This window comes from Macaca nemestrina, chromosome 1, assembly GCF_043159975.1.
Source record: "Macaca nemestrina isolate mMacNem1 chromosome 1, mMacNem.hap1, whole genome shotgun sequence".
Taxonomy (NCBI): domain Eukaryota; kingdom Metazoa; phylum Chordata; class Mammalia; order Primates; family Cercopithecidae; genus Macaca; species Macaca nemestrina.
Window position 1 is genome coordinate 227,011,598 of NC_092125.1, and position 26,370 is coordinate 227,037,967.

The window sequence follows — 26,370 nt, forward strand, 5'->3', positions numbered from 1 at the left end:
CCTGCAGGAGGAGCTGGGAGAACATTCTAGACAGGGGGAGGACACTCTTCGTTCCAAGATTCTCAATTCACCTGGCAGGGTGGGGAGCATGAAGTTCCCTGGGGTCTCCAAATGGTATTATTATCACACTGAGCACACAGCAAGTGCCAAATAAACACGTCCCTCAGGGTGATTTTTCAAACCGGAGGTCCCAGTTGCTGAGAGTACAATACAGGCTGTTTGAACAGGAGGCATTCAGCTCTGTTGTGATACCGTGGCTGCCCCTGGGGTCCCCAGCCCCGGGAGCCTCTGTGTAACACACCTCATTATTAAGCAGGTGAGCTAGGGCTCCCGGGGCCGTCTCTGTAATTAGGGCAGTATCTGAGCAAGGACTATATTTATAACCCCCAGCCGGCAGCAAGCCACAGAGACAAGCAGGGGCCCCTCTGCAGCTCCTATACCAACATCTATATGTGAACTGATTACAACAATTAATTTAATAGGGATTCCTCCACACAAACAATGTATCATTTTATTAGGAAACTCTATAAATGTCAGTGGTGCAATTCATTTTTATTAATTTTCTAAAATGAAATTAGCAGTGGCAGCGGCGGCGGCGGCGGCGGCAAACAGAAGTTGTATTGCCTTCTCGTTCAGCAGAGTATTGGTGTCATTAATTCCTTAATACCAGGAGGCCAGTTTGTATGAACTCAGCAGTTAACTGCACCAATTAATTTCAATACTAGAGATGGGATGGGGGTGGGGATCCAAACACAACTCAACCACTAATTTAGGAAGGTCCTTGAACAACCACAGCAAGTTTTGCTTCTCCTGGGACAAGAAGCTTTCAAGTGTAAACATCGAGTGGATATTTTAATACTAATAGGAAACCTTCCGTCTTCACCCTCTGCCTTTAGGAGAGAAATTCGTCCTTCCAAAGCCTGGAGAAATCCTGGCAGATGCCTGCCGACGTCAAAGCCTCCAGCAGGCTGGGGACTGCCCCACAGATAAGAGGCACAGTGACACCCGTGCACGGACAGACCCACACGGCATGCGAAGCAGAATCAGAAACATGACCACATTCAATCCTCATTGTGACCCAGCAAGGACGGGATCAACATCGACTCCATTTTCTATATGAAGAAGAAAACGCAGGGCTTTTAAAGGAGCTAAGATGACCTTTTCACAGTCACAAAGCCACTGAGTGACAGAGCCAGGGCTCAACCCCGGATTTGACCACATCTGAAACCCGCCTTCCTTCTGTCAGGCGCACCCCTGTGCCTCGGGGTGGGTCTCTTGTCTCTATGTGTACCCCAGAAAGTCACACGAGTCAGGCATGACCCTGAGTGACATCCCCTTTTCAATTGTAACCCAAACTCCAAAGGCTGAAACTCAAGGTAAAACCACCGCCTTGAAATGTTCTCCCGTTCTGCCATCAAAGGGTGGCTGAAACCCAGCACACGTCTGCATATCTGAAATCAGATGTCTGGCCCGGGATGCGTTCCAGAGAAGCTCCCTCTGGCTGAGGAGGAGCTCTTCTCTTTCCACTTAGATTTAAGGAGTGTTTCAGCAGAGAGTGAAGGGCGCACGGAGAGGCTGGTGGCTGCTTGAGATGAGGGCCACCCGTGAGAGTCAGGAAATAGTCCAGAGGCAGAAATCAGATGAGCCTCCTTCTCCCCCAGAAAACCAGGCCAGTGGTCCTCAAAGTGCAATCCCAGACCAGCCACATCCTACTGCCTGGGAACTTGTTAGAAATAACACATGCTCAGCACCCACCCCGGCCCCCGCTGCCCACCGCACCTGCTGAATCAGAAACCTTGGGTTGGGGCCCACATTTTAATGAGCCCCCAGCTGATTCTGATGCCTGCTCAAGTTTGAGAATGATGTCCTCCAAGAAGATGCCGCAGAAGAAAGAGGAGATGAGGGCGTCAGGCTCTATTGGTGTTTGGCCGTATTCACCAAACAGTGCACTGTATTCCCATCCTCTCCACTGCCCACCCCTGCCCCGACTCTGTGGAGGGATGTCCTTCCCAGTCCCATTCTTACTGGGTTTGGCCAGGGGACTTGCTTTGGCCAGTGGATTTATCCGCAGGCATGACATATGATGCCATATCTGAGCAGGAATTTTAACTGCACCTGCATCAACTGCCTTGGGCTTATAAGCCTCTGTGCTCCTCTGGGAGAAGCAAATTTCCCAGGCAGAGGGGGCTTCCTCAGCCTAGGTCCCACAGCAAAATGATGGACACAGCAGACCTGACCTCAACCCAAAGCCACACGCAGCCCACAGACCCATGAGCAGAAAATAAAGATCTGTTGTTTAAAGTCACTAAGCTTGCAGGTCATTTCTTACGCAGAATTATCACAGCAAAAGCTGATTGAGATAAACTATTTGATTTTATAGCAAAGGAAAAACCATGGTCCCAGCAGGCTGAGGTACTGGGGACTCCTGTGGAGGGACCCTCCTCCCACTCTCAGGCTGGAGGTAAAGCAATCAGAGCTACCTGGGGAAGGGAGCCTCAATCACTAACCTTCCTTCCACAATACCCTCTAGCCTCCTTCAAAGGGGAGGATTGTGCCCTCATCTAAAAGATGCTAACCAGCAAGTATCTAAGCCTAATAATGTGATGTTTTTAAATTCCTTCTAGAATGAATAAACATTCCCAAGGATGGCCTTTCCCATGACTCAGAAAGGATGAACAGGTCAAGCTGATGGGCCACGGGCACAGAGGACACACCCAACCCTTCCCTGGTCCTAGCTAACCAACCTGGGGACTCTGGGGCTTCTGTCCAATGTGAAACCGACTGGACATTCCACCACTTCCGTTCAAGCCTGCAGTCCAGGCATCCTGTGTAAACCACACTCCAGCTACCACCTCGCCAGCTAATAAACACCTGGGTCCTGTCACTGCTAACAGAAAACTCACGGCAATTGGAAGACAGTGGTCATGTATTTCCGAAGCTCTAGATTGTAACGTTCCAAAAATAAAAACCTAGAGTTGGGGAGGACAAAAAGAGGCTGCCTTTTAAAAATCAACCCTAAGTCCCAACGTCACCGTTCTTTACAAGTTGGTAACATCACTGGTGCTGGGGGAACGCAGGTCAGCTCTATTTTCACCAATTCCTTCTATTTCTGAGTGGTGAGAGAAGCTAAGTGTTTGTAGCAGTTAGCAGGTTCAAGGACATTTACTGCATAATAAACTGCGAGCTTAGCCATTGCTTCTGATTTGGGAGGATCGCTTTACCACCAATCACACCAATCAAGAATAACTTGACTTTCAGTTTGTAAGACACGTTGAGATAAAAGTGGGCAGTTAAGCTGGTTTCTCTTTTTTCAAAGCACGTTTCTAGAGAACACTAGTGGCAGGCAAGCAATTTCCCAAAATAAACTTCCCCTGAGGCTCCTGCCTCTGAAGGCTTCCAAGCACCCGGCTGAAGGATCCGGCCGTCAGGTGAAAAGTTCCAACTGGCGGATGGCACTTGTACTCTTTTTAATCCGTCTGATCGTGTTCACTGCCACAGTCTTATGTCAACGAATGAGACCTCAGTGTCGAAAGCCATCCAGCACAACATGGCATTTTCAACTCGTTGCCCATGAACTGACTGGCCAAATCAGGTAATCAATGCAAATCAATCCACTTACTGTACATACGTGAAAAACTGCAAGATCTGGGACATTACCTTGTCTTAGGGGAGGTGGTTAGCCATTCTTCGTGTTTCTCAAATGTTATTAAATAAGCTGCAATTTCCTGAAACAGAAGAATAAAAAGATAATAACAACAATTAGCTCACGTTGGATCCTGAGAGGTAAGACAGTTTTTGCTGTTTCCCAGCTGCTGTTTTCCTTTGTGGGCCTGGAACTCCATCCCTGCTAGAGAAACACTCGACTTGGACTCTGTTTCTATTTTGATTTTTTCAGTCCTTTCCATTGAACCTGTCACACGGTAGTAATCAAAGCACTGGGTCTCAAAAGATGAGTCGGTGGCAAGGACGAAAATATTTCTCTGTGGGAGGAAGACATCAGACACCATTTCAGATTCTAAATGTCATTAATTTAGGGAGGGAGAAACACATGCCAACAACAAGTCTCCACGATGCATAGACCATAATTGGAAAGTTTCGTCCTTTTCTGAAGCTGGACCAATCTTTCCTCTTTGTCACAAGAGACGTCGCATCCTCTCAGCTTCATCCTCAACCCCCTGAGCCAAAATCACACAAAGATTAAAAAGAAAAGACACTATAAAGCCATATTCTAGGGAAGAAGCGGGGGGAGAAATAAGTTAACCTCTCCCACTACTGATAAATCTAGTGAGCGGTGTTTCCAAAAGAAGAGCGACGTCAGCAGAGTGTAAGGTAAAGAGGAGGAAAATGCGGGCACCTGAAGGTAAATTAAATATTTATAAACACAACAACATCACTGCAGATAGAATTACTGATTTATTAATAATTTCCATAAAAGGCCAGTGAGTGACATCAACACAAGTCATTGCTCCAGCTCGAGGCATGATATGGCCCTTTAATTCCAACTCCAAGAGGATCTGCTAACATGAAATTGGCAGGGATTGTAAGTTAAATTAAGGTTGGACTAGTACACGTTTCCCCTGATCTGGTGATGCCACAACACAGAGCTGCTGCCCTGACTATCAGGAAAATGCAGAGGGGAGGCCTCCACCTCAGCTCTCTCTGCAGCCGGGGTCCCTAGAGGGCTCCTGGGAAGGCGGCAGCCCCTCTGCCTGGAGGCAAGCAGCCTCTTTCAGCTGGGACATAATGGAGTTGACACCTGTGACCAGAGATGCTAAACTTGGCCTTGAGAAGGAAGAGAAGCCCAGTAAGCAGAGCAGGTGAGAATAGAAAATGGCCCTGGTGCCATGCAGTGCAAAGGCCACAGGCCAAGAGTGGAGATCAAGGCCTCACATAGCATGGAGCCGGCCCCCACAAGGCAGCCAGTGATTGGGAACTCAGAGCCCAAACCACCTCTGTCCGGAAGCCTGGACCTGACAAAGAACCTGGGAAGCAGAAGCCTATAGCAAAAATAGAGTTGCTTCACTGTGCAAGTTTCTATCACTGACTGCAGCTGAAGAAATCATAAATAAGCAGCTGATCAACCAGCACATTGTTCTCTCATCCCTGAGCCTTTTCACGTTTTATTTCCTCTCCTTAGAAAAATCTTTCCCTGAGGTCTCACTGTAGACAGATCCTTCCTCTGGCTGGCCCTCCCTAACTATTCATGACGGCGTCAGTTATCCCTCCTGCTTGCCTGGGTGGCACTGGCACCTTCCCCCAGTGGGCAGGATTTATCACTCTGCATTCTAATTGCTTGTTTACTCAGATAACATCCCCCACTGAAGCATGAGAAGGATACGGAACATGTTATCGCTGACACATCCCTTGGACTTAACAGTGTCCTGGGGCACATAGGAAGCACCTGATAAGTGTTTGTTAGACAGGTGGCTGGTCGGATGGATGGATGGATGGATGGATGGATGGATGGATGGATGGATGGAAGGAGGGAGGGAGGGATGGGATGGGATGGGGTAGGAAAAACGTGCATGGCAGAAGTAAATATGTATATGCAAGTGTGAGAGTGAGAGAGAGAGAGAGAGTCTGTTACTGAAGATAGTTGACACAAGAGTTTAAAAGCAGCAAAATGCAGCAGTTCCTGGCTAAAACTTTGCCAATTATTTAATTAACTCTATGTCACTGTAGGAAGGCAACATAGTATCACAGTTAAGAGCACACGCATCGGAAGCAAACAGTGTCCTGGCTTTGGGTACCAGCTCGGCCTCTTATGAGCTGTCTCATCTTGAGCACATTACTTAACCTGTCTAGACCAGTTTCCTATGAAACTGGGAGACTATCAGCTCATGAGGCAGTTCTAAGGAATGATCATTCTAAATACACTGGCTGGCAGAAGGTATGCCCCAAACAATAGCTACCATGAATCACTATAAGATCTACGAGGCCGGGCGCGGTGGCTCACGCCTATAATCCCAGCACTTTGGGAGGCCGAGGCGGGCGGATCACAACGTCAGGAGATCGAGACCACGGTGAAACCCCGTCTCTACTAAAAATACAAAACATTAGCCGGGCGTGGTGGCGGGCGCCTGTAGTCCCAGCTACTCAGGAGGCTGAGGCAGGAGAATGGCGTGAACCCGGGAGGCAGAGCTTGCAGTGAGCCGAGACGCGCCACTGTACTCCAGCCTGGGCGACAAGCGAGACTCCATCTCAAAAAAAAAAAAAAAAAAAAGAAAAGATCTACGTGGTGTGAGGCACCTGTCTAGCAGCCCCTGATGAGGTCACAGGTACCAAAATGGTCCAGGTCAGAGGCTGCCACCACTGCTGGATTAATCATCATCCGTCACCTCCACCACTCTGGACACCCCCGCATGCCCATGCCTGCAGACAACGAACACTAACATCGGAATGACCGTTCATGCCTGCAGACAATGAATGGTAACATCGGAATGACCGTTCAGAGTTGTTGGTTTGTCGATCGGTTCCCATTTGGCTTCACAAAACCAGAGCAGACCACGGCTGAAGTCAGTATGTGGATTTACTAAGCCACTTGTCACGTGCAGCAGCTCATCTACCTGAACTTCAGGAGATCCGGTATCTAGAGGAATAGGCTGTGCCAGCCCCCAGATCCATGCCCCTGCCCAGGACCATGCCAAGACAAGTGACCCTTAGTGGCCCAGGGGATGGGAGGTGCAGTGGATCCCAACCTCTAAACGTGCGATTTGTTCCAAAACCCGGGACACCCAAAGAGGACTTTCATGGACATCCTTCAGCCAGCACTCACCCCAGCCTGACAGGGCTTCCGAAGGGGAAAAACTCCCAGCACCACTTACTGCCTTCTGTGTTTACTCTACATACCGAGCATCGACTGTATACCAAAAAGGGAACAGGACCACTTCGAAGCGAGCAGTTAAAGAGCTCACAGTCAAGCGATGGGTACAGACAAGTCAGCACGACAGTGTGTGCAAGCGCTGTTACGGGATCACCTCTGTGGCCAAACTCGGGACGGGGGCGTTCACCTCATGTCTAATGAGCTTCCGTCAAGCAAGCAGAGGCTCCAGGAAATCACGCTGATGTAGGAACTACCTGTGAGCATCCGCCACTCCCTCCTCTACCCCAAAGGTAAATTTTGCTTCTCCCAATCCAGGACACGTCCCACACAGAGCCCCTCTGAGAGCAGCCTTTCTGGGGAAGCTGATGCCCAGGCCCAGGCCACAGTCTCTGCTGTGCTCAGGTTGGCTGGGCCCCAAAGCTGGACTCACCCGCCAGGGACTGTCCCATGCTGCTGCACGAACCAGGCTGGACGGAGTGTGTCTGGGTTACCCATCTAATGCCAGGCCCCTGCTGCCCAGCCTTCCCAGCCCACGGCCCTTCCCCAGGCCACCCCCTCACCAGATGGGCAGACCACAGGTGAGCCTGCCCTGCCAAAGCTCAGGAACTGGTTTGGAGAGATTTGCCAAAGAATGAAAACCACACAAAGTATTAGGTGCTAAATGGCATGGAGCCCTGTAAAAGCCATCCACATTCAGGGTGATTGTGGGGAGAAGGACTTTACCATCTGTGTCGTTGCTGCCATCAATGTCACCAGTGCTAAGATGGTGGAGGCACTGCCCTAGGACTTATGTGGGATCATCTCATTTAACTTCATAACAAACTATGAAATAGGAACCATGGCCATTTTACAGGTGTGGAAACTGAGGCACAGAGTGGTTAAGTGACTTGCCTAAGGTCACATGGCCAGTACCTGTAGAACCAGAACCCAAATCCATGCAGAATTCTGCACCACTGCTCTGAATTTCAGAAAGGACCACCACGGTGTGCTTGGATGAGTGAAGAACTCAACTTTTCCCAGCCCAGGCTGACAGCTCCCTGCTCCCCACTGACCCAGGGTCACTTCCCAGCCCCAGCTCCCTCCAGTGGATGAGGAGGAGCCCAGACTGAACCTCCTTCAGGGGGATTCTCTCCTTCCAGCAGGGTCAAGCTCATGGCCACCCCAAAAGCCTCGTTCAACTCATAAGATCCTCGACTTCAGTGATGGGCAAAACTCCTTGTCTCCATGGAGCCCTTTGCTTAAAACATCACAGGAAGCATGCAAAACCAAACCGGAGAGCTGGAGATACTCCCGCTGAAGAGGGGAAGGAGTTGTGAAAAGAAAGATTTTCAGCTCAGTTGTCTGGCCTCTCTTTCTTCCCCGAGGTCCACAAACCTAGGACCCCAAGGAAGGCAGATGAAAACCCAGGTCTGGTCTACCTCATCTTGACAGAGGAAACAACTGAGGTATAGAACAGAAAAGCACTTGTCCAAGCTCAGCATGTTCATGGTGAAGCCAGGCCAGGACTCCTCACTCTCCAGGCGTGCAAGTTCCTTCCCTGACACTTGCTGTCCCTCAAACACAAGTCTGGCTTGAAAGACTCACAAGAGGCTGGGGCAAAAGCATGGCCAAAGGAAGAGAAAACAGGTACTCAAACAAAAAACACAGACACACACGCGCACAGTAGCATCACTCACAGTAGCCAAGAGGCGGACCTACCCCAAGTGTCTGCAGATGGATGAAGAAACGAAATGTGTCACAGACAAACAACGGCATGTTATTCAGCCATAGAAAGGAATGAGGTTCTGATACCGGCTACTACATGGATGAACACTGAAAACACGAGGCTAAGCAGAAGAGGCCAGGCACGGAAGGCCCCGTATTGCACGGGGCCATTTATATGAAATATCTAGAATAGGCAAATCCATAGAGACAGCATGGAGATTAGTGGTTGCCAAGGGTTGGGGGAAGAGGGTGATGGGGAGTGATGGCTAATGGGTGTTGGGTTTCCTTCTGGGGTGATGAAAATGTCTGGAGCTAGATGGTTGCACCACCTTGTGAATGTACTAATGGCCACTGATGGGAAATTGTATGTTGTGTGTCTTTTACCACAATAAAAATAAAAAGATGAAGGAGGCATCGACATCCAGCCAGATGTGGCACTGGGGTGAAGGAAATGCCAGCCGTCCCACCCACACAGACGGCCCCTGAGCCTGAAAGACCACACGTGTGTACCCGGCAGCCTCCCCAGTGCCCTGGCTCCCTTAGCTTCCTCCTCCTCCCGGCTCCTAAATACCACATCGATGCTGAGAAGAATGACTCGACTGTCAAGATGAAGAAATTCACTGCAGGCTCCAAAGCAAAGACTGTCCAGCTTGCAGATTTTAAATGTTTAGTTTGTCCTTTGGACGTTCAAGCAGAAAAACTGCCGCCAAGGTCCGGTGTCTGTGTGCTGCAGGGGCTTGGGCGAACAAACTGGCAGGGTCCCAGACAGGCCCCTCTATATCTGTTCAGCAGATACAGTTGGGTGCCTGCAGACCAGGGAGACTGGTGGGCCCTTTCCCAAGGCCCCAAACAAGACACATCAGGAAGGGAGGCCTGGGCAGGACTGGGGGCTATAATGCTCCACCTGGCGTCACTGCCTGGTCACACACCGTGCTGCCATGCCTCCATCTCCACCACCCAGAGGCAACGGTCACCCACCATCCAGTCCCCAAGTTGATGGCTTTTGATAGAGGACTGCAAAGCCTGTGTCAGGAGCCGGTCAGCTGGGAGCCAGCAGGGCTGGAGGGTAATGGCAGAGGCTGCCCCACAGGGGCTGGCAGGTGAGCATGCATTGCTGTGCCGACCTGGTTCCTGCCCTTCACGCCTCAGCGCCCATGCGCGAGCTCTGCCCACATAACCTGTCAGGTCCTGTTCATCGCCCAGCCCTTCCCAGGGGAGTCCCCCTTGCTGTCTCCCTCCACAGTGCACTGCAGCTTCTGGAACTTTCTTAGCAGTGGCTGTTCTGCTCGAGCTTTCTCTTGCTAGGTCTATGTGGGTGGTGGTTCTCCCTTCCTGGTTTTTCAGTCTTCAGGGAGGGTCTGCGTCTCAGTCTGTCTGTCACTGTAGAGCCCCACACAGCTCCTGTGTCCAAAGATGACTGCTGACACAGCAGAGCTGAAGGAGAGATTGTGAAGTTCTCTTCTAAAGGATGTCACCCCAGGAGCCCACGCCTGAGGCTCCCATGCACAAAGGTCCAGTTGCCATCAAGGCTCGGGCCCTACGTGAGAGGTCACACAGCACTGTTCCTCTAAGTGCCCCTCATTCAGGAGGCAGCTCATGGCCAATCTGAGTGCCAGAGCTGCGCCATCCAATGGAAATAGAACCTGAGCCACAACACAAGGCACGTGTGTCATTTTAAAATTTCTAGAAGCAATACCTAATGCATGCAGGGCTTAAATCCTAGAGATGGGTCGATGGGTGCAGCAGGCCACCATGGCACATGTATGCCTACATAACAAACCTGCACATTCTGCACATGTGTCCCAGAACTTCAAATATAAAAATATTTTAAAATTTTCTAGAAGCTACATTTTAAAAGGTAAAAGAAATTTTAATAATATTTTATACTTTAACCCAATATATCCATGAGAGTATGATTTTACTAATTTTTAAAAAAGTAGTCACGAACTATCTCATACTCTTTTCCCTACTAAGTCCCTGTGTGTTTCCCATGGACAGCCAGCCCCTCTAGCTGGGCTCAGCCAGGTCTCAGGTGCTCGATGCCGCATGTGGCCACCATACTGGATGGCCAGCTCTAGATGCAGACATCACAGGAATCCGCAAACACATATGCCTTCTGGAGCCAACGACGGCCATCCCGCTGCACCCTCTGCATCCCTAGCTGCTGACTTTGAGCCCCACATGTGAAGGAAGCTGTCCACAGCACACGCTTCAAGGAGAGTAGGGCTCCCTGCCCCCTGGGTCCACCTCTGAGGTGATGAGCCGTGTCCCCTCCGGTGTGTGGTGAGGCTCCCATCTGTGCAGGGAGGGCCACGCAATTCTCAGAGGGGCTGGACTCACCTCAACTTCTCAGCCCCGGCTCTCTCTGCTGCCCCCATTCCCTCCCCAGAAGGAGCTATGCATTGCAGGATGTGTCTGTCTCAACCCCATAGAAGAGTCCAGCCCAGAGAGACCAGCCTCGCCTCCCAGAACTTCCCTGGAGCAGCCCTTAGAAAAAGCCAAGTGCCCCACAGGCCTCTCAGACAGTCCGTCCTCCATCTGTCTTCAAGATACAGGCTCAGTGTCAGGGAGGGAGAAAGGTCTTTAGTGCTCACTGTAACAAATTAAACAAACAACAACAAATGTATACATGTGTGTACGTATATTTATATATATGTATTTATATAAATATCTCCTGAGTTCAACTAATAAAAATATCTCTATAGTCTATACAATCTCAGATATATTTTGCACACAGAAACATGGCTTTTCAACCAAAGTATAATTTCTTAAAGTTTGGTTTTCATGAGAGTTCTGCACAAAGGTTTTATCTATAAGGGACCAAAGCTGAGGGGGAAAACAGGGAAAAAAAAAAAAGCCAAGGCTCCCCTAGCAGCTGGCCCCAGCATCTGCTAGAGCCACAAAATGCAATTATATTACTCCCAAACGAGAAGTAAAAATATCTTGTTTCCAATCCTCTTGGTTTTAAGACTCATACTTAATGTCCTCTGGGTATTTCAATGGTGCCAGATCTCTGTGTTATGTACTTTATTAGGGATGTGTGAATGTCATATTAATGACTTCTAACCAACATGTTTACGGTGAAGGCAAGTTTTCCCAGAATCCACCACTCGCTGCACTTGACAAAAAATAATTGGCCTTAATTTAAATAAATAAATAACCAGGCCCTGCCCTCTCCCAGTGACGTCTTCCCCACTGGCTTTCTCCAGGGCACCAGTGCATGAAGGTGGAGGGCCCTCCCCCAGGATAAATAGTCCAACCCAGGCCCAACAGGGCAGGGCTCCCATCTGAACATTCCTGTCCCTGTCCACTGATGTACTTCCCAAGCACCCAACCCTGCACAGGATGTCCTGGACCCCCACCCACAAGTCTAAAGCAATACCCCCAATCTTGCTTTCAAAATGACCAGCTCTTGCCATCAACAGCTAGCACACAGAATGATGGGCTTTATTATTATTATTATTTGCATGGAATACAACATAGCTCTACTCTGACAATTTATGAGAGCGGCAGTGGTTAAGACTGTAAGGATCCAAGGGTGTCTGGAGGACTGTCTACAAAATGGTAACTAACAATTCAGAATAAATTCCTAACAGCCTGGTCTTCTGAAATGAAGCATGGCCCCACTGACTGTCTGTTATTTAGACATAGTAAAGCATTCTTATGACTATCAAATTACCAATCAGTGAAGAAACAATGAGCCACCATAGAAACATCCACAGCCAGAGTCAGTAAAGGAGCAATTCACCCGGTCTTTCATTCATTTATCTACTCATTGGTTCAATCATTCAATGAATTATTGAGCACCTACAATATGCCAGGCACTATGCAAGGTCCTAACAATACAAAGACACATGACTAATGGCCCTGGGAAATACAGCTGGGAAGACAGACAGGGGCGCAGGATCCAGGGTTATCACGTTCAAGTACAAAACAGACAAAGAGTGCCAAATTAGCAGCACAGACAATGTGTCTATACTGAGAAGAGAAGGAAGGGTTGTGTCAAGGAGCTAACATTTCAACTGGGTCTTGACGAGTGAGTAGGAGGTTGCCCAGCAGACAGGTGGCCAAGGTATCAGGGAAGGGAAAGAGCATAAGTGAAAGCAGGAAAATGGGAGTAGCAAATGTGTTCAGGGAAATCTGAGTAATATAAAGTAATGAGAGTCCACAGGACAAGGAAAAGAAAGGCAGAACTCAAAGCCAGGTGGAAGGTGAGGCGCCAAACTGTGGAGGAATTCAATGCCAGGCAATGGAGTTTTATCCCCAAGAACCAGGGGAAGGTTTTTAAGCAGATGGGAGACACACAAAGAGTTGTGCTATCTATCTATCTATCTATCTATCTATCTATCTATCTATCTATCTATCTATCTATCTATCTCGAGATGCAGTCTTGCTCTGTCACCTGGGCTGGAGGGCAGTGGCACAATATTGGCTCACTGCAATCTCTGCCTCGTGGGTTCAAGAGACTCTCCTGCTTCAGCCTCCTGAGTAGCTTGGATTACAGGTGCCTACCACAATGTCCAGCTAATTTTTGTATTTTTAGTAGAGATGGGGTTTCACCATGTTTGTCAGGCTGGTCTCAAACTCCTGACCTCAAGTGATCCACCCACCTCAGCCTCCCAAAGTGCTGGGGTTACAGGCATGAGCCACCACGGCTGGCTAGCTGTGCTTTTTAGAAACATCACTCTGGTGGTGGTGGCCTGGCAGAGAAGAGGCCACTGATTGGAGACCATGATTACAGCCCAGGATAGAGGCAATAGATTCTGCACTAAGGCCGTGGGAGTGGGGAAAATGGAACAAAGCTGAATGTTTTCAAAAGCAAAGTAAATGGGGCTTGAAAACCCATTGGCTGGGTAAATGAGGGACAGTGAGGCAGTGAGGACATCTCAGAAGCAAAGGTCACAAACTGGCAGCCCAGGGACTGACTCTACCCAGAGATGTGCCTGCTTGGTCCACACAGTCTCCTTCCCATTTGGCTTATCTGCCAATGTTTAAAGACTGAGGGTCAGGGATTTCCAGCTTCTCCTGAAAAATAAAGTCAGGCAACCCCAGGCCTGCAAGCTACACAGCATCCACTGCTTAGATGGGCTGGGAGCTCAGAGGACCGCCACCTCGACCCGCTGGCTTTCTTCACTGTCATGGCTGGCTTGGATTTGTGGGACCTTGACCTTGGGGCTCCTACTCTGATATTTATGGCATTGGAAACTGGGTGCATTGTAAGACCATGAACCAATATAGGAAACCCAGAAAGAAATAGATTTTAGAACAGTACAATGTTAACCAGAACACTCATTGCCCCTTAATTCAGTGACATGTGCTGATGAAGTCAGACCCAAGATTGCCCCAATTTCTATTTTGATGTTGTTCCAGTCGTCAATTTATTATTATCTCTGAGTTCCAATTTCACCTTCCTTTGTCCTTCTTTGTGATACTGAAGCTGGACCCTGTACACATTTCTCCTTTGCTGGCATAGCAGAATGTTAAGCTTCGTCAATAGACAGCAATGACGTGAACCCACAAGATGACAGTGGCAATGACACATCCCTTGCAGACTCTTACCATCATCATTATTATTATAATCATCACTATTATTCAGAGTAGAGTCCAGTGGCCATGAAGATGAGCTCCAGCTGCACCCTCAGGACACAGTCACTCCACTGGCAGGCTGCTTTAGACCAGCTCTGTTCTAATTGACGTCCTCAAGTGACAATGAGCCACTTCTACAGACCACTTCCGGCCCAGGCCCTTTGGCAGGCAGCGTGTTCCTTTGCTAGCCATGCACTCTTTGAAGAGGTCTGAATTTCAGCCAATGTCAGGGAGAGTCTACTAGTCTTTATTTGTTGTCTACTTTTCCTCAGCCTAGAGATAGCAGCTGCTGCTTTACCCCTGATATTTTGGAAACACTTAGAACTCTCTTCTATCTCCATTAGTAATCAACCACACTTCTACTAGCTAGAGAGTCTTTATATATTAAATTTTCTGTTCAAACAACCAAACATGGCTTCTGTCTCCTGATAGGATCCTGACTGATATAAGAATAATCCACCAACCTGGCCAACATGGTGAAACTCCGTCTCTATTAAAAATACAAAAATTAGCCTGGCGTGGTGGTGGGCACCTGTAATTCCAGCTACTTGGGAGGCTGAGGCAGGAGAATCGCTTGAACTCAGGAGGTGGAGGTTGCAGTGAGCTGAGATCATGCCACTGCACTCCAGCCTGGGTGACAAGGGTGAGACTTCATCTCAAAATAAATAAATAAATAAATAAATAAATAAAAATACAAAAATTAGCCAGGTGTGGTGGTGGGCACCTGTAATCCCAGCTACTTGAGAGGCTGAGGCAGGAGAATCACTTGAACCTGGAAGGCAGAGGTTGCAGTGAGCCAAGATTGTGCCACTGCACCCCAGCCTGGGTGACAAGGGTGAGACTTTGTCACAAAAAAAAATTTTTTTTAATAAATAAATAAATAAATAGACAAAAATTAGCCAGGTGTGGTGGTGGGTGCCTGTAATCCCAGCTACTTGGGAGGCTGAGGCAGGAGAACTGCTTGAACCTGGGAGGCAGAGTTGGCAGTGAGCCGAGATTGTGCCGTTGCACTCCAACCTGGGTGGCAGAGCAAAACTCCGTCCCAAATAATAATAATAATAAATCCACAGTGCTGAAGATGTTTACAATCTCACTGATGTGTGATCCTAGAAAACACACTAAAAAGTAGAGGGAGAATAAAAAAAAAACATACCTGAAAAAGAAGCAGCATGTATCTGGGAGGAAATATCAAATTGCCCCAGTGAGGTCTTTATAGCAAGTTTCCTAGATGCCAGCCAGATCATAGTTTGAAAGGCACTGGAGGAATATATGTCCTACCTTTTAGTTTGTGAGGAGACCTGAATCTACCTATTTTGAGAGATTAAAAAACATTTCTTTTAGAATAGAAAAAGTTACTTCATCTCCCTTTGGTTGTATGATTTGGGGGAAGTCACGTGATAGTTCTATGCCTCAGTTTCCTCTAATGTGTGCCATGAATCTATACCTATTACTTCATCTACTACAATTGTGTTATCCCATATTTCAGGGGTTAAAACCTATTTTTAATCAGCATCATGGAGGTATAATTTACATACAATAAAATGTACCCCATTTTAAATGTATAGTCCAGTAGATGCTGACAAATAAATATATTATGAATCTATCACCATATTCAAGATGTAAAACATTTCCAGGACCATGTAAGGATAACTCACTCTATACAGAATTCTACACTGACAGACTGTTCCCCCTTTCGGCACTCAAGAGATCCCATTCCATTGTCTTCTAGCTTGCATGACTTCTAATGAGAAGTCTGCAAGAATTATTGTCTTCATTCTCTATAATTTGTCTTTTTCCTGTCTTCTAGCTGAGTTTAAGATTTTTTCTTGCTGGGCACGGTGGCTCATGCTTGTAATCCCAGCACTTTGGGAGGCCGAGATGGGAGGATCGCTTGAGGTCAGGAGTTTGAGAACAACCTGGCCAACATGGCAAAACTCATTTCTACTTAAAAAAAAAAAAATTAGCCAGGTGTGATGGTGTGTGCCTGTAATTCCAGCTACTTGGGAGGCTGAGGCATAAGAATCACTTGAACCTGTGAGGCAGAGGTTGCAATGAGCCAAGATTGCACCACTGCACTCCAGCCTGGATGACAGAGTGAGATCCTGTCTTTAAAAAAAAAAAAAAAAAATCTTGGCCGGGCGCGGTGGCTCAAGCCTGTAATCCCAGCACTTTGGGAGGCCGAGACGGGCGGATCACGAGGTCAGGAGATCGAGACCATCCTGGCTAACACGGTGAAACCCCGTCTCTACTAAAAAATACAAAAAACTAGCCGGGCGAGGTGGCGGGCGCCTGTAGTCCCAGCTACTCGGGAGGCTGAGGCAGGAGAATGGCGTAAACCCGGGAGGCGGAGCTTGCAGTGAGCTGAGATCCGGCCACTGCACTCCAGCCCGGGCGACAGAGCCAGACTCCATCTCAAAAAAAAAAAAAAAAAAAAAATCTTTATCACTAATTTGAAGAAATCTGATTATACTGTGTGTGCCATTCTGTGGTTTCTTTGTATTTACCTTGCTTGGGGTGTGTTGAGCTTCTCAGATCAGTGAGTTTATAGCTTTTGTCAAGTTTGGAAAGCTGTCAGCAATTATATCTTTAAATAAAGAGCGTTAGGCTTTACTCTGGCAGGCATTTAAGTTACTTGTGGATCAGCCTGACCCTCTCAAGGCTTATTTTTAATCTGTGTAAAGGGTCTACAGCACCACCTTTACACAGAAATGCTGTTACCCTACTGTTATTGCTTCTTCCTTCTGGAGTCTCTACTGAATGTCCCAAATATTTAAGGACAGCTCCCCAATAGGGCTGGTCAGAATGCAAATACTGCAGAGTCCTGTATGAGCTCTGTGAATTTTATAATCCCTATGTGCATTTTGTCCAGTTTTGTGGAGTTTCACCTCACACATCAATGGTTTAGTATTCAACAGAACATTCCAGAGCAGCCACAAAAGTTTCTAGAGCACTTTCTCTGCTAGGCCTTCTCCTGTATGATATTCTGCCCTGCAAATTCTAGATATATCAACCTCTCCAAACTCTGGTATCCGTCTCCTCAGCTCAATGAGATCACTGTACTCTTCTTGGAATACCTCCCTGAAGATATGGTCTTGAAATGCCTCCATACAGAAATACAAAGTGATTGTATTTGTATGGTTTACAGTCTTTTTTTTTTTTTTTTTTTTTTGAGACGCAGTCTTGCTCTGTTGCCCAGGCTGGAGTGCAGTGGGGCGATCTCGGTTCACTGCAAGCTCCTCCTCCCAGGTTCACTCCATTCTCTTGCCTCAGCCTCCCGAGTAGCTGGGACTACAGGCACCCGCCACCACATCTGGCTAATTTTTTTTTTGTATTTTTAGTAGAGATGGGGTTTCACCGTGTTAGCCAGGATGGTCTCAATCTCCTGACCTCATGATCCGCCCGCCTCGGCCTCCCAAAGTGCTGGGATTACAGGCGTGAGCCACCGCGCCCGGCCAGTTTATAGTCTTCTCTTGGCAACCACAGTCCTACTCTGACTTTCATTTATTAGCTGAAAATATTTATTTCACAGGTTTTATCCAGTTTTATAATTGTTTGTAGCAAAGGATGAATCTAGTCCAAGTTATTCCACCACAGTCAGTGTCAAAATCTCATCATAAATTTTTAGACTTTTATCTTATTCTTTGAGAGGTCAGCAAGCTTTCCAGGAAGGACATAGCCCGCCTAAAGAAACAGGGTTAAAACTTTGAGGGTGCCATTTTTGTCTGAGATAGGCTATCATAAGCCTGTGGGGATACAGACTTTCTCAAATATCAAAAAGTGAGAGGGAGAGAGAGTGTTTGAAGACGATTCAATACTGATTCTGCCTTCTTTAACACCAACCCCTCTTCACCTCTACCCCCAGATGAAGATGTAGGCTTGCTGATCCAAAGGTTCAGTTCAAGAATCAGAAGAGCCTAAAAGAGCACAGATTGTTGTTGTAAGTCCTTCTAGAACAGTGATATAAACCTGAATATAAAACAGAAGTAGTGTTGCAAGAATTTGGCTTCTTCTTCAACCTTGGCAGGATTCTATGTGCATAGAAAGTGTCACTGACAGCCACACACTGCCAGCTCCCATTAAGAACTAAGGACGATGGATGAGCTATGCAAAAATATGCTGCATCCACTTGGTCTTTGTGTAGCCACGTCCCTTTAAGATAAATTCTGAATCCATGGCTAAATAAATCAGGAATTTATATCAGAGAGAGAGAGTGTGTGTGCGCGCTCTTCCCACCCACAAATAACCCCACCCACGATGCTGAAAAGCTCCACTGACACCTCTGCTTCAGAACATTAACCAATACAGCCCTTTGGAAATGGGTTGTAAGTCATTCAAAGAAGTCAGAAAAGGCTTTGATGGTGGCAGACAACAGCTCTGGTGCCTACAGGAACAGAGCAGAAGTGGGCATTTTGCCTCTCTCCAGGCCCTTCCAGCCTCCAAGTACAGCAGAGCCACCTAACTCCGAGCAACCAGGTTTCCTTGCAGAACAACACCAATGCTCATCCTAACCCTTCCCCCAACACAAATCCAATAAAACTAATAAAAACAGAAGCGAGCCATCTTAAAATTAACACATCCAAGATACAAGCAGAAACCATTGATCAAAACCTCCTATCTTCCCTCACAGCCGACAGCTCCAGAGAAGCCCTAACACCCCATAATGGAATCCCATTATCTACAAAAGAAACTCGTTCCAGAGGAGAGTCACAAACAAAGAGAGAATCAAAGGAGGCTGGCAAAGGGGGAGACTCCACCACTCCCCTCTGCTCCCATAGAAGGGGTACAACCCACAAGCAGAGACAGCCATTAGAACCGTGGCAAGGGGGAGGCACTTTCCACAAGTTACAAAACTGAGAATGAAATGAAGGCAGAGTCCAGTGGGGAAGGAGGGTGTGAGAGCCTGCTTCTTTCCATCTGTGCAAAAGCAAAACAGAAGCTTCTTTCACATAGGGAGAAAATAGGGTCCAAAAAAAGAAAAAAAAAAAAGAAAAAAAACCTTTCCTTAAATTCCAGAACTGCCTGCTTTTGGCAAACACAGGGATTTCAGCCAAAGTAGGGAGCAAGTAAGATTCATTAGCAAATGCCTCAAATCCTTAATTCACACTTCAAACAAACAAGTTAATTGTGTAGCTAACAGAGTGTGACTTGATTACAGGCCACTGGTGGCCATTAATAGATGAAAGGTGTCTGGATTTCAATAGGGTTTGAATTTCATAACCCGCCTTCATAAGCTGAGTTCAGATTAGTCACCACCTCTATTTGCTAACACCTGTGATCGTGAATCCCACATGACAAACAAGCACCCCAGCTTTGAGCTTTTGGAATTGAAGAGTAAACAGGAGGAGACTTCATGAATTTCACAGAGGTAATTGTTCTACCCTGCTTTGAAGAGGAGTAGAGTTCGGTCTCAGAAGACCTTAACATACACATGAACACAGCCCTCCTGGCTGACACATGACTCAGAAGGCCCGCTGCTATGTTGCCTCTGCAAGGATCCCTTGGGAAAGCAGAATGGGACTGGGCTCCAACACTCACATATTATTAATCAATCATGCCAGCACCCCATTCCCAAAGACATGAGCCTGGGTCCATGTGAAAACTTAGTTCAAACTAAAAATGGTGGATGTGTCAAAAAAACTGGCCACTGATAAGTCTATATCAGTCTTCCCTTTGACCAGATGGGTCCTATCCTTAGAACCTCAGATTTTATTAGAAAGAAAAGGAGATATCTTATTCCTCTTCTCTTGCTCCCTGATGTTATCAAGCAGTAAGATGAAAGATAAGGAGCACAAAAGCTCATATTGTGTCACCTGAAGAGCAGCATGGGCTGCAGGGAAAAAACACAATCAAATATATCTTCCTGAAAACCTTGTGATGCAGTGATGCACATAATGTCAAAGCTATAAAAAGGGAGCTTGCTTTTCAAAGGGTTACAACAGAGCAATAGCAAGAGGAGGAGGACTAAATTTTTTTCTAGTCATGTAAAAAAGAAAGAGCTTCCAATAAAGGGAGGCCCTTCTTGTCCAACGTGATGATAGTCTACAAAGTCAGTCCCAGCAGATCTGCAGCCAGAGACACTCCCAGGAGAGGAACCCTAATGCAAAATCCTTATCCTCATCTTTAATGTTCCACTAATTCCCTGGAGATCTGGGTCAAGCATTAAAGGGAATATAAGCCATGGTGAAAACCTAGGACTTCTCTCCAAGAAGCTTATGATCTAGGAAGACCAGAAACCTAAGTTAGGGTCTAAAATCACTGAGATTGGGCCAGGCGTGGTGGCTCACACCCGTAATCCCAGCACTTTGGGAGGCCGAGGTGGGTGGATCACCTGAGGTCAAGAGTTCAAGACCAGCCTGGCCAACATGGCAAAACCCCATCTCTACTAAAAATACAAAAATTAGCTGGGCGTGGTAGCGGGCACCTGTAATCCCAACTACTAGGGAGGCTGAGGCACAAGAATCACTTGAACCCGGGAGGTGGAGGTTTCAGTGAGCCGAGATAGCACCACTGCACTCCAGCCTGGGCGACAGAGCAAGACTCCATTGCAAAAAAAGAAAAAAAAAAAAAAATCACTGAGATTGAAAGTGCACCATGGGAAGTCAAAGAAGAGCCAGGTCAACACAGGCTGGAGAAGTCAGAATAAGGAACCAAAATGTGACAGCAGGGAAAGGAGAGCACAGGACAGGGAAGGGAGCAGTGGCTGCTGTCCTTGGTCCTGAACCAACACCGTGTTCCAGGGCAGTAATTTGACTGCTGCGATTTGTCGTAACCAGTGAGTCCTGAAACCAGTTTAAGGTGGAAATTGGTATTGTTTTAATCAAATGGAATAGAGTGGAGTGGTAAGTATCAGAGTGCACCATAGGTAACATTGTGTCCTTAAACTTACGTTCAGATATTATAATCGTAAATAAATATACGTGTATGTGTTATGGGTTATAACATGAAATACATTTCTGGCAACTTGTTAAGGACATAGTTTTGGCAAATCATTGCTCCAGGGCACAGTTTTCTCTTTCCACTCTTGGACACTGAAGACTTCGGACCACTTTTTACAGGAATTATGACCAAAGTTTTGACCAAGAGGCAGCGGTAGGAGAGAACACAAGATGTAAATCAAGAGAAACAAATAAATAGAGAATGAGAACCATTAAGAGATTGTGAGGGCACAGCTGAGAATAGGTTGTTGTTGTTTTCACTTAACAGTTACCAAAATTGTTGGGATATTTTTCCTGAAAAGTTGAAGTAGGAGGCACATCTCCAGCTCTACTTCCAGTTCCACGTGGGGTTTCAAGAAGAACATGACTGCATGCCAGCTCACCAGAGCCCTCACATGGGAGGCAACACTGTCTGCTAAAGGGTGTCTGTCCCTTCATCCTTGGTCCTCACACCCAACGAAGGGCTTTAATGTATGTTCAAGGCTTTAACTGTAAACTGGGACTAATGATCATTCCTATGTGAGAAGGTGGTTATGAGGATTAAATGAGCTAATTTACATAAAGTACTTAAAATAGGGCCTGGAACCCAGTGAATGCTATAAAAGGGTTAACTATTCCTACCATTTCACTTGGATATAAGTTGAGATGGAAAACATAAAGATTCCATGGCACATAGCCATTAAAAACATTAATGAAGAATTTAATGCTTACACTAACAACGTCGAGGAGAAAAAGCAAGATACAACACTATATAACAGTATTATCTCAAATATGCTTTTAAAGAGTTCATAAAAGCATTGGAAGAAAATTCACTAAAACGTTAACAGCAGTTGGATTTGGGTAGGAGGCCTTAGATAAATTTCTTTTCTGCATATTTTCTTCTATTTTCCTATTTTTCTACAATTAGTATGTGTTTTTATAATTAGGAAATCCTATACTTCAAAGACAGTAACTCAAAGTCAAAATGGCTTTAATCTTGAAATGTGCCATTTTGCAAGACAGGCAATAAAACTGAATACAGGAACGAGGGAAGCAGCGTGTTTCATTTGCACAGCCATACAGATAAGCCACCACTTAGCAGGAGTGTGGGATTTCTGACTTTCTGATCTTTCTGTCATTTCACAACTGCCAAACTGGGGAATTTACCCAAACTTTCGATTGACTTCCAACCCCAGGAGGGTAGAGTAACAGAGATTACCTTCAAACACCCAGGACACAGAAACACCAGGGCAGATCCTCCTGTCCACTCCTCAATCAGACAGGCTGTAGTCAGTACCAGCAAACCTTGCAAGCCCTTACTGTGTGTTGAGCACTGAGTTTCCAATAACATTTCATTGAATCTTCTCAGTAACTCTATGATAGAGATGTTGTCTTCGTCCCCATTTTACAGATCAGGAAACAGAATTTTAAGAGTTAAGAAACGTTACTATTCCATCCTTATACTCCCCTTCAAAGCAAACTTCCTTTGCAGAGTGTTTATATCGGCTGCCTCCAAGTTCTCTCCTTCCATTCTCTCCCAAACCCATTCCTATCAGATTTTTACCTCCACTATTCCATCAAGACAACTGTTGTCAAGGTCATCAATGATTTCCACATTGCCAAAGCCCACGGCAAATTCTTAATCTTAATTTCGCTTGCCCTACCAGCATCTTTTGATAACCCTCTCTCATTGAAATGTCATCTTCACTTAGCCTCTAATAAGCCCACTCTCTCTTGACCTTCTGCTTTCTCTGGCTGTTGCTTCTCAGTTTCCTTTGCTGGTTCTTCCTCATCCCCTTGTCCTCTAAACATCAGATTGCCCTGAATCTCCCCTGGGCCTTGTTCACCATCTCCACTCCCTCCCCAGTCATCTCACCCAGACTCAGAGCTTTAAACATCATCTCTGCACTGACTACCCCAAAATTTACATTTTCAGCCTAAACTTCTCCCCCTAAACTCCAGGCTCCTATATCCAGCTGCCTATTAAACAATTCCATCCAAATATCTTCTAGGATCTTAAACTTTACACACTTCACACACAAACCTTTGATTCCCACCACCACACCCACACTCACACCCCTTCTCTTTCTGTAGCTTCCCCCATCTCAGCAGATGACACCACCACCCTGACAGTGGCTCTGGCCACACATCTGAGACTCATCCTTGTCTCCTTTCCTTCGGAAACATTAGAAGCAAATCTGTTCACTCTACCTTCAAAATATGGCCCAAATCCAACACTTCTCCCATCTTAATTGCTGCCCCCTTGGTTTAAGCTACCAGCACCTCCTCCCATCTAGATGACCGCATCTGCCTTTTGGATCTCCCTGCCTACACTCTTGTTCCTTCACATTAGTCAGGGGGACCCTTTAAATGAGCCCCCATCTCACCCAAAGTCAAAGCCAAGGTCCTCCCAATGACCTATCTGTCCTGCATGACCTGGCCTCATGACTCCACTGATCTACTCCTTCCACCCAGCCACACAATCTCCTTGCTACTCCCTGAACAGACAGCAGGCTCCTGCCCCAGGGCCTCTGCACCTGCATCCCTTGTGCCTAGAAGAAACTCTTCCCTCAGAATCCTACTTGGCTCACTCCCTCACTTCCTCTGGGTCACAGCTCAAACACTCCCTTCTGGGTAAGGCCTCTCTAACCACCCTATGAAATAGCAACATCCCCTGACACACTGCCTGGCCCTCCACCCCACTTTCTTTTTCCTCCACAGTCAATAGTCCTGCCTGACGTGCTGCAGTGTACTCTGCATTTTGCTATACTATCTGTTGAAAGCCTTCTCTAGTCCTCACTGGAATGCAGAGATTTTTCTCCATTTTGATTACTGCTATATCTCCAATCCCTACAACAGCACCCAGATTTCATAAATATTGAATGAAGAAATGAATGAATGGATAAATGAATGAATGAGCAAGTAAACCTATTCAAGGTCGCACAATAAATTCTGGTGCCAGGTTTCAGATTTGGGACGCGTGCCTCGGGAGCCCACACACCTCGCATCCATACTCCCCTGCCTCTGGCTGCCAAGACATGTTGCCTGACAACCTTGAAAGTCAGAAATAGTCAACCAGCACACAGTCAGGGAGGAAGATGGTATAAGCCCCCATGTGGCTAATGGAACCAAGTATCTGAAATAAGATGTTTGAATTGGAAAACTGAGGACATACGGTCATGACAGTAAAACCACGTGTCCATTCAGCTCAGCTGGGACAGGTCAGCATTAAGAGTGGTCATAGGGCTGATTTCCATGTAGACCTGGGTACCCACAAAGCACAGAACAAGGATTTGTCCTTGATTCCAAGAAGGCTCAGGAGATGCAATGCAGAAAAGCCAGCACGACTCCATCTTCACCACTGGGGAAATCACCCAAAGCCCTGATCCTACCAGCAGAGCCAACAGCCTCTGCTTCATCCCTCAAAGACAGCTTGGACAAACACTTCTATCCTCTTTGCTCATTTGGATAATGGTCCCCCAGGCATGAGGGCATGGGTATTTGCAGCACATTATGGCCCAAATCCTTTGTTTTAATTGGTCCCAGGCAATTCCACTTTTAGAGCCTCCTTCCCTTACTTGGTTTAAAGAGTCAATCTCTGAATGATCCAATAGGAGCCCAGAGAGTAGATAAGATAGTGAGACTAATCTATAACATTTGTGTTTAATGGTTAGATATTAATTGGCTTTTTTAAAAGTGTGTAAATCGGTCCATTTTTAGTCTTTCTAATCTGTTCGTTCTCATTAATGAAGGAGCAATACTCATCAACAGCTCTGCACCACACATCACCTTGTAAAACTATAGTCCGTTTATTTTTAAAAAATAGAATAGATTTATCACGATTTGAAATACAGAAAGTCATTAAAATAATAATTAAAAACACAACTACAAGCACAATAAAAGTTTCATGATAATAAACTACATTTTAATGTATATTAATTCCCCTAATGATTTACTCCATACATCTTACAGGGTCAAATCAATGTCTGTACCAAAAAAAAAAATTCAATTAAATTCTATTCACTGTATCTTTCAAGTGAGTCTATTGTTTGCTTTTGTCTCCTATCAGGCCATTTGTCAGTTGTTCTAGCTCAAGATTACAAATAGAGGGGACGTGGCCCCATCAAGGTCAGAAGAAACACGTCCAAATCCTCCCCAATCCACCTTCACCATCTCCTGTGCATTTGTCACTGATGACCTTGTTCGAGGAGAGGAGGAGGAGGGGAGGGCTCGCTCCAGTCCATACTCCTAAGCAAGCCATAGGTCTGCAGGCTCTGACTGGCACGCTCTCTCTCACGCTCAGCCAGCCTGTGGGCTTCCAAGCACAGTCCAAGCGAGCCCCCTGCAAAGAGCAAGCTCAGACTGTCCCTCTTTCAACTTCCTCTTGCCCCAAAACACACACCAAGTCAGCGCCTCTCTTCCAAAGCTCACTTCCCCTCGGTGTTCAGAGCTAGAAAAAGCATATCTGCTTTCCAGTCCCCTGCACCAAAGCAAGTCTTAACCTTGACTGAGTGATTTTTCTAGACTTAACACTCACAATCTCCATGCTGAGAAAACACTGCTGGCGACAGTTTGACAAGCTGGAGGACTGCCTGGCGGAGGCGACTGGGAGGACTCCCTCTCTGGTCCCCTCCCTATAACCTACCCTGCCCAGAGATGCCTCGGAGCCAGCAGGAAGACCTGGGTTCAGGGCCAGGCCTGGGTCTGAGTTGCAACCTGGGATCATCGGCTCAACCACTCCCTTTGCTGGTGACCACTAGGGGGCAACAGGCATCACCGTGATGAGAGAGAAGGTCGTGCTCAAAAGGTTGTGCAAAGCCAGAGGAGCTTTCGACTTTGGAAGGAAAAGAAATCACTGCAGAGTCTCATTCTATCGCTGCGGGAAGACAACAGCGACCACCAGTATCACGCCCATTTTTCAAGTCAGGAAAAACAAGTAACTGAATGAAAAATGATTTACTACAGGACCCAGCATGAATTAGTGTCCAAGCTGAAATAAAACCAGACGTGGCTGCTGCATATTCAGGCTCTTTCGTGAATTGCCCTGAAAGTCCAGAAAGTGCAGTACAATATCCGCGCCTCCTTTCTGGCCCCTGAGGAAAGGAGAGGCCCGTGCAGCCCCCGAGGCTGGCGACTCCGGACACTTACAGGCCCCGCCTCTCAGAAGAGCCCGTCCTGCTCCAGAGAGCAAAGGGTGCATCCTTCCAAGGCAGCTGGGGCTCACCCGAGGACCCGCACATCCCCAGCCGAGGAGGGCGAGAGGACGTGAACCAGAAGGCCGCGGCAAGGCTTAGCAGGCGCAGAGCTCTCATTAACCAAGATGGCCTCACGCTGGTGCCAGGC

General features: G+C 46.9%; 1 protein-coding gene across 17 annotated transcripts in view; it reads right to left on the minus strand.

The window, feature by feature from the left end:
* Nucleotides 1–26,370, minus strand: part of LOC105479380 (calmodulin binding transcription activator 1) — a 975,024-nt gene that overhangs the window by 655,018 nt on the left and 293,636 nt on the right. For all 17 annotated transcript variants that reach the window (XR_011606163.1, XM_071067081.1, XM_011737369.2 and 14 more), the window contains one exon: nt 3,658–3,725. Coding sequence is in view for 16 of the 17 variants with exons in the window: in XM_071067081.1 (XP_070923182.1) it covers nt 3,658–3,725 (68 nt within the window). In the remaining variant the exon portion in view is untranslated. The remainder of the gene's footprint in view (nt 1–3,657; nt 3,726–26,370) is intronic.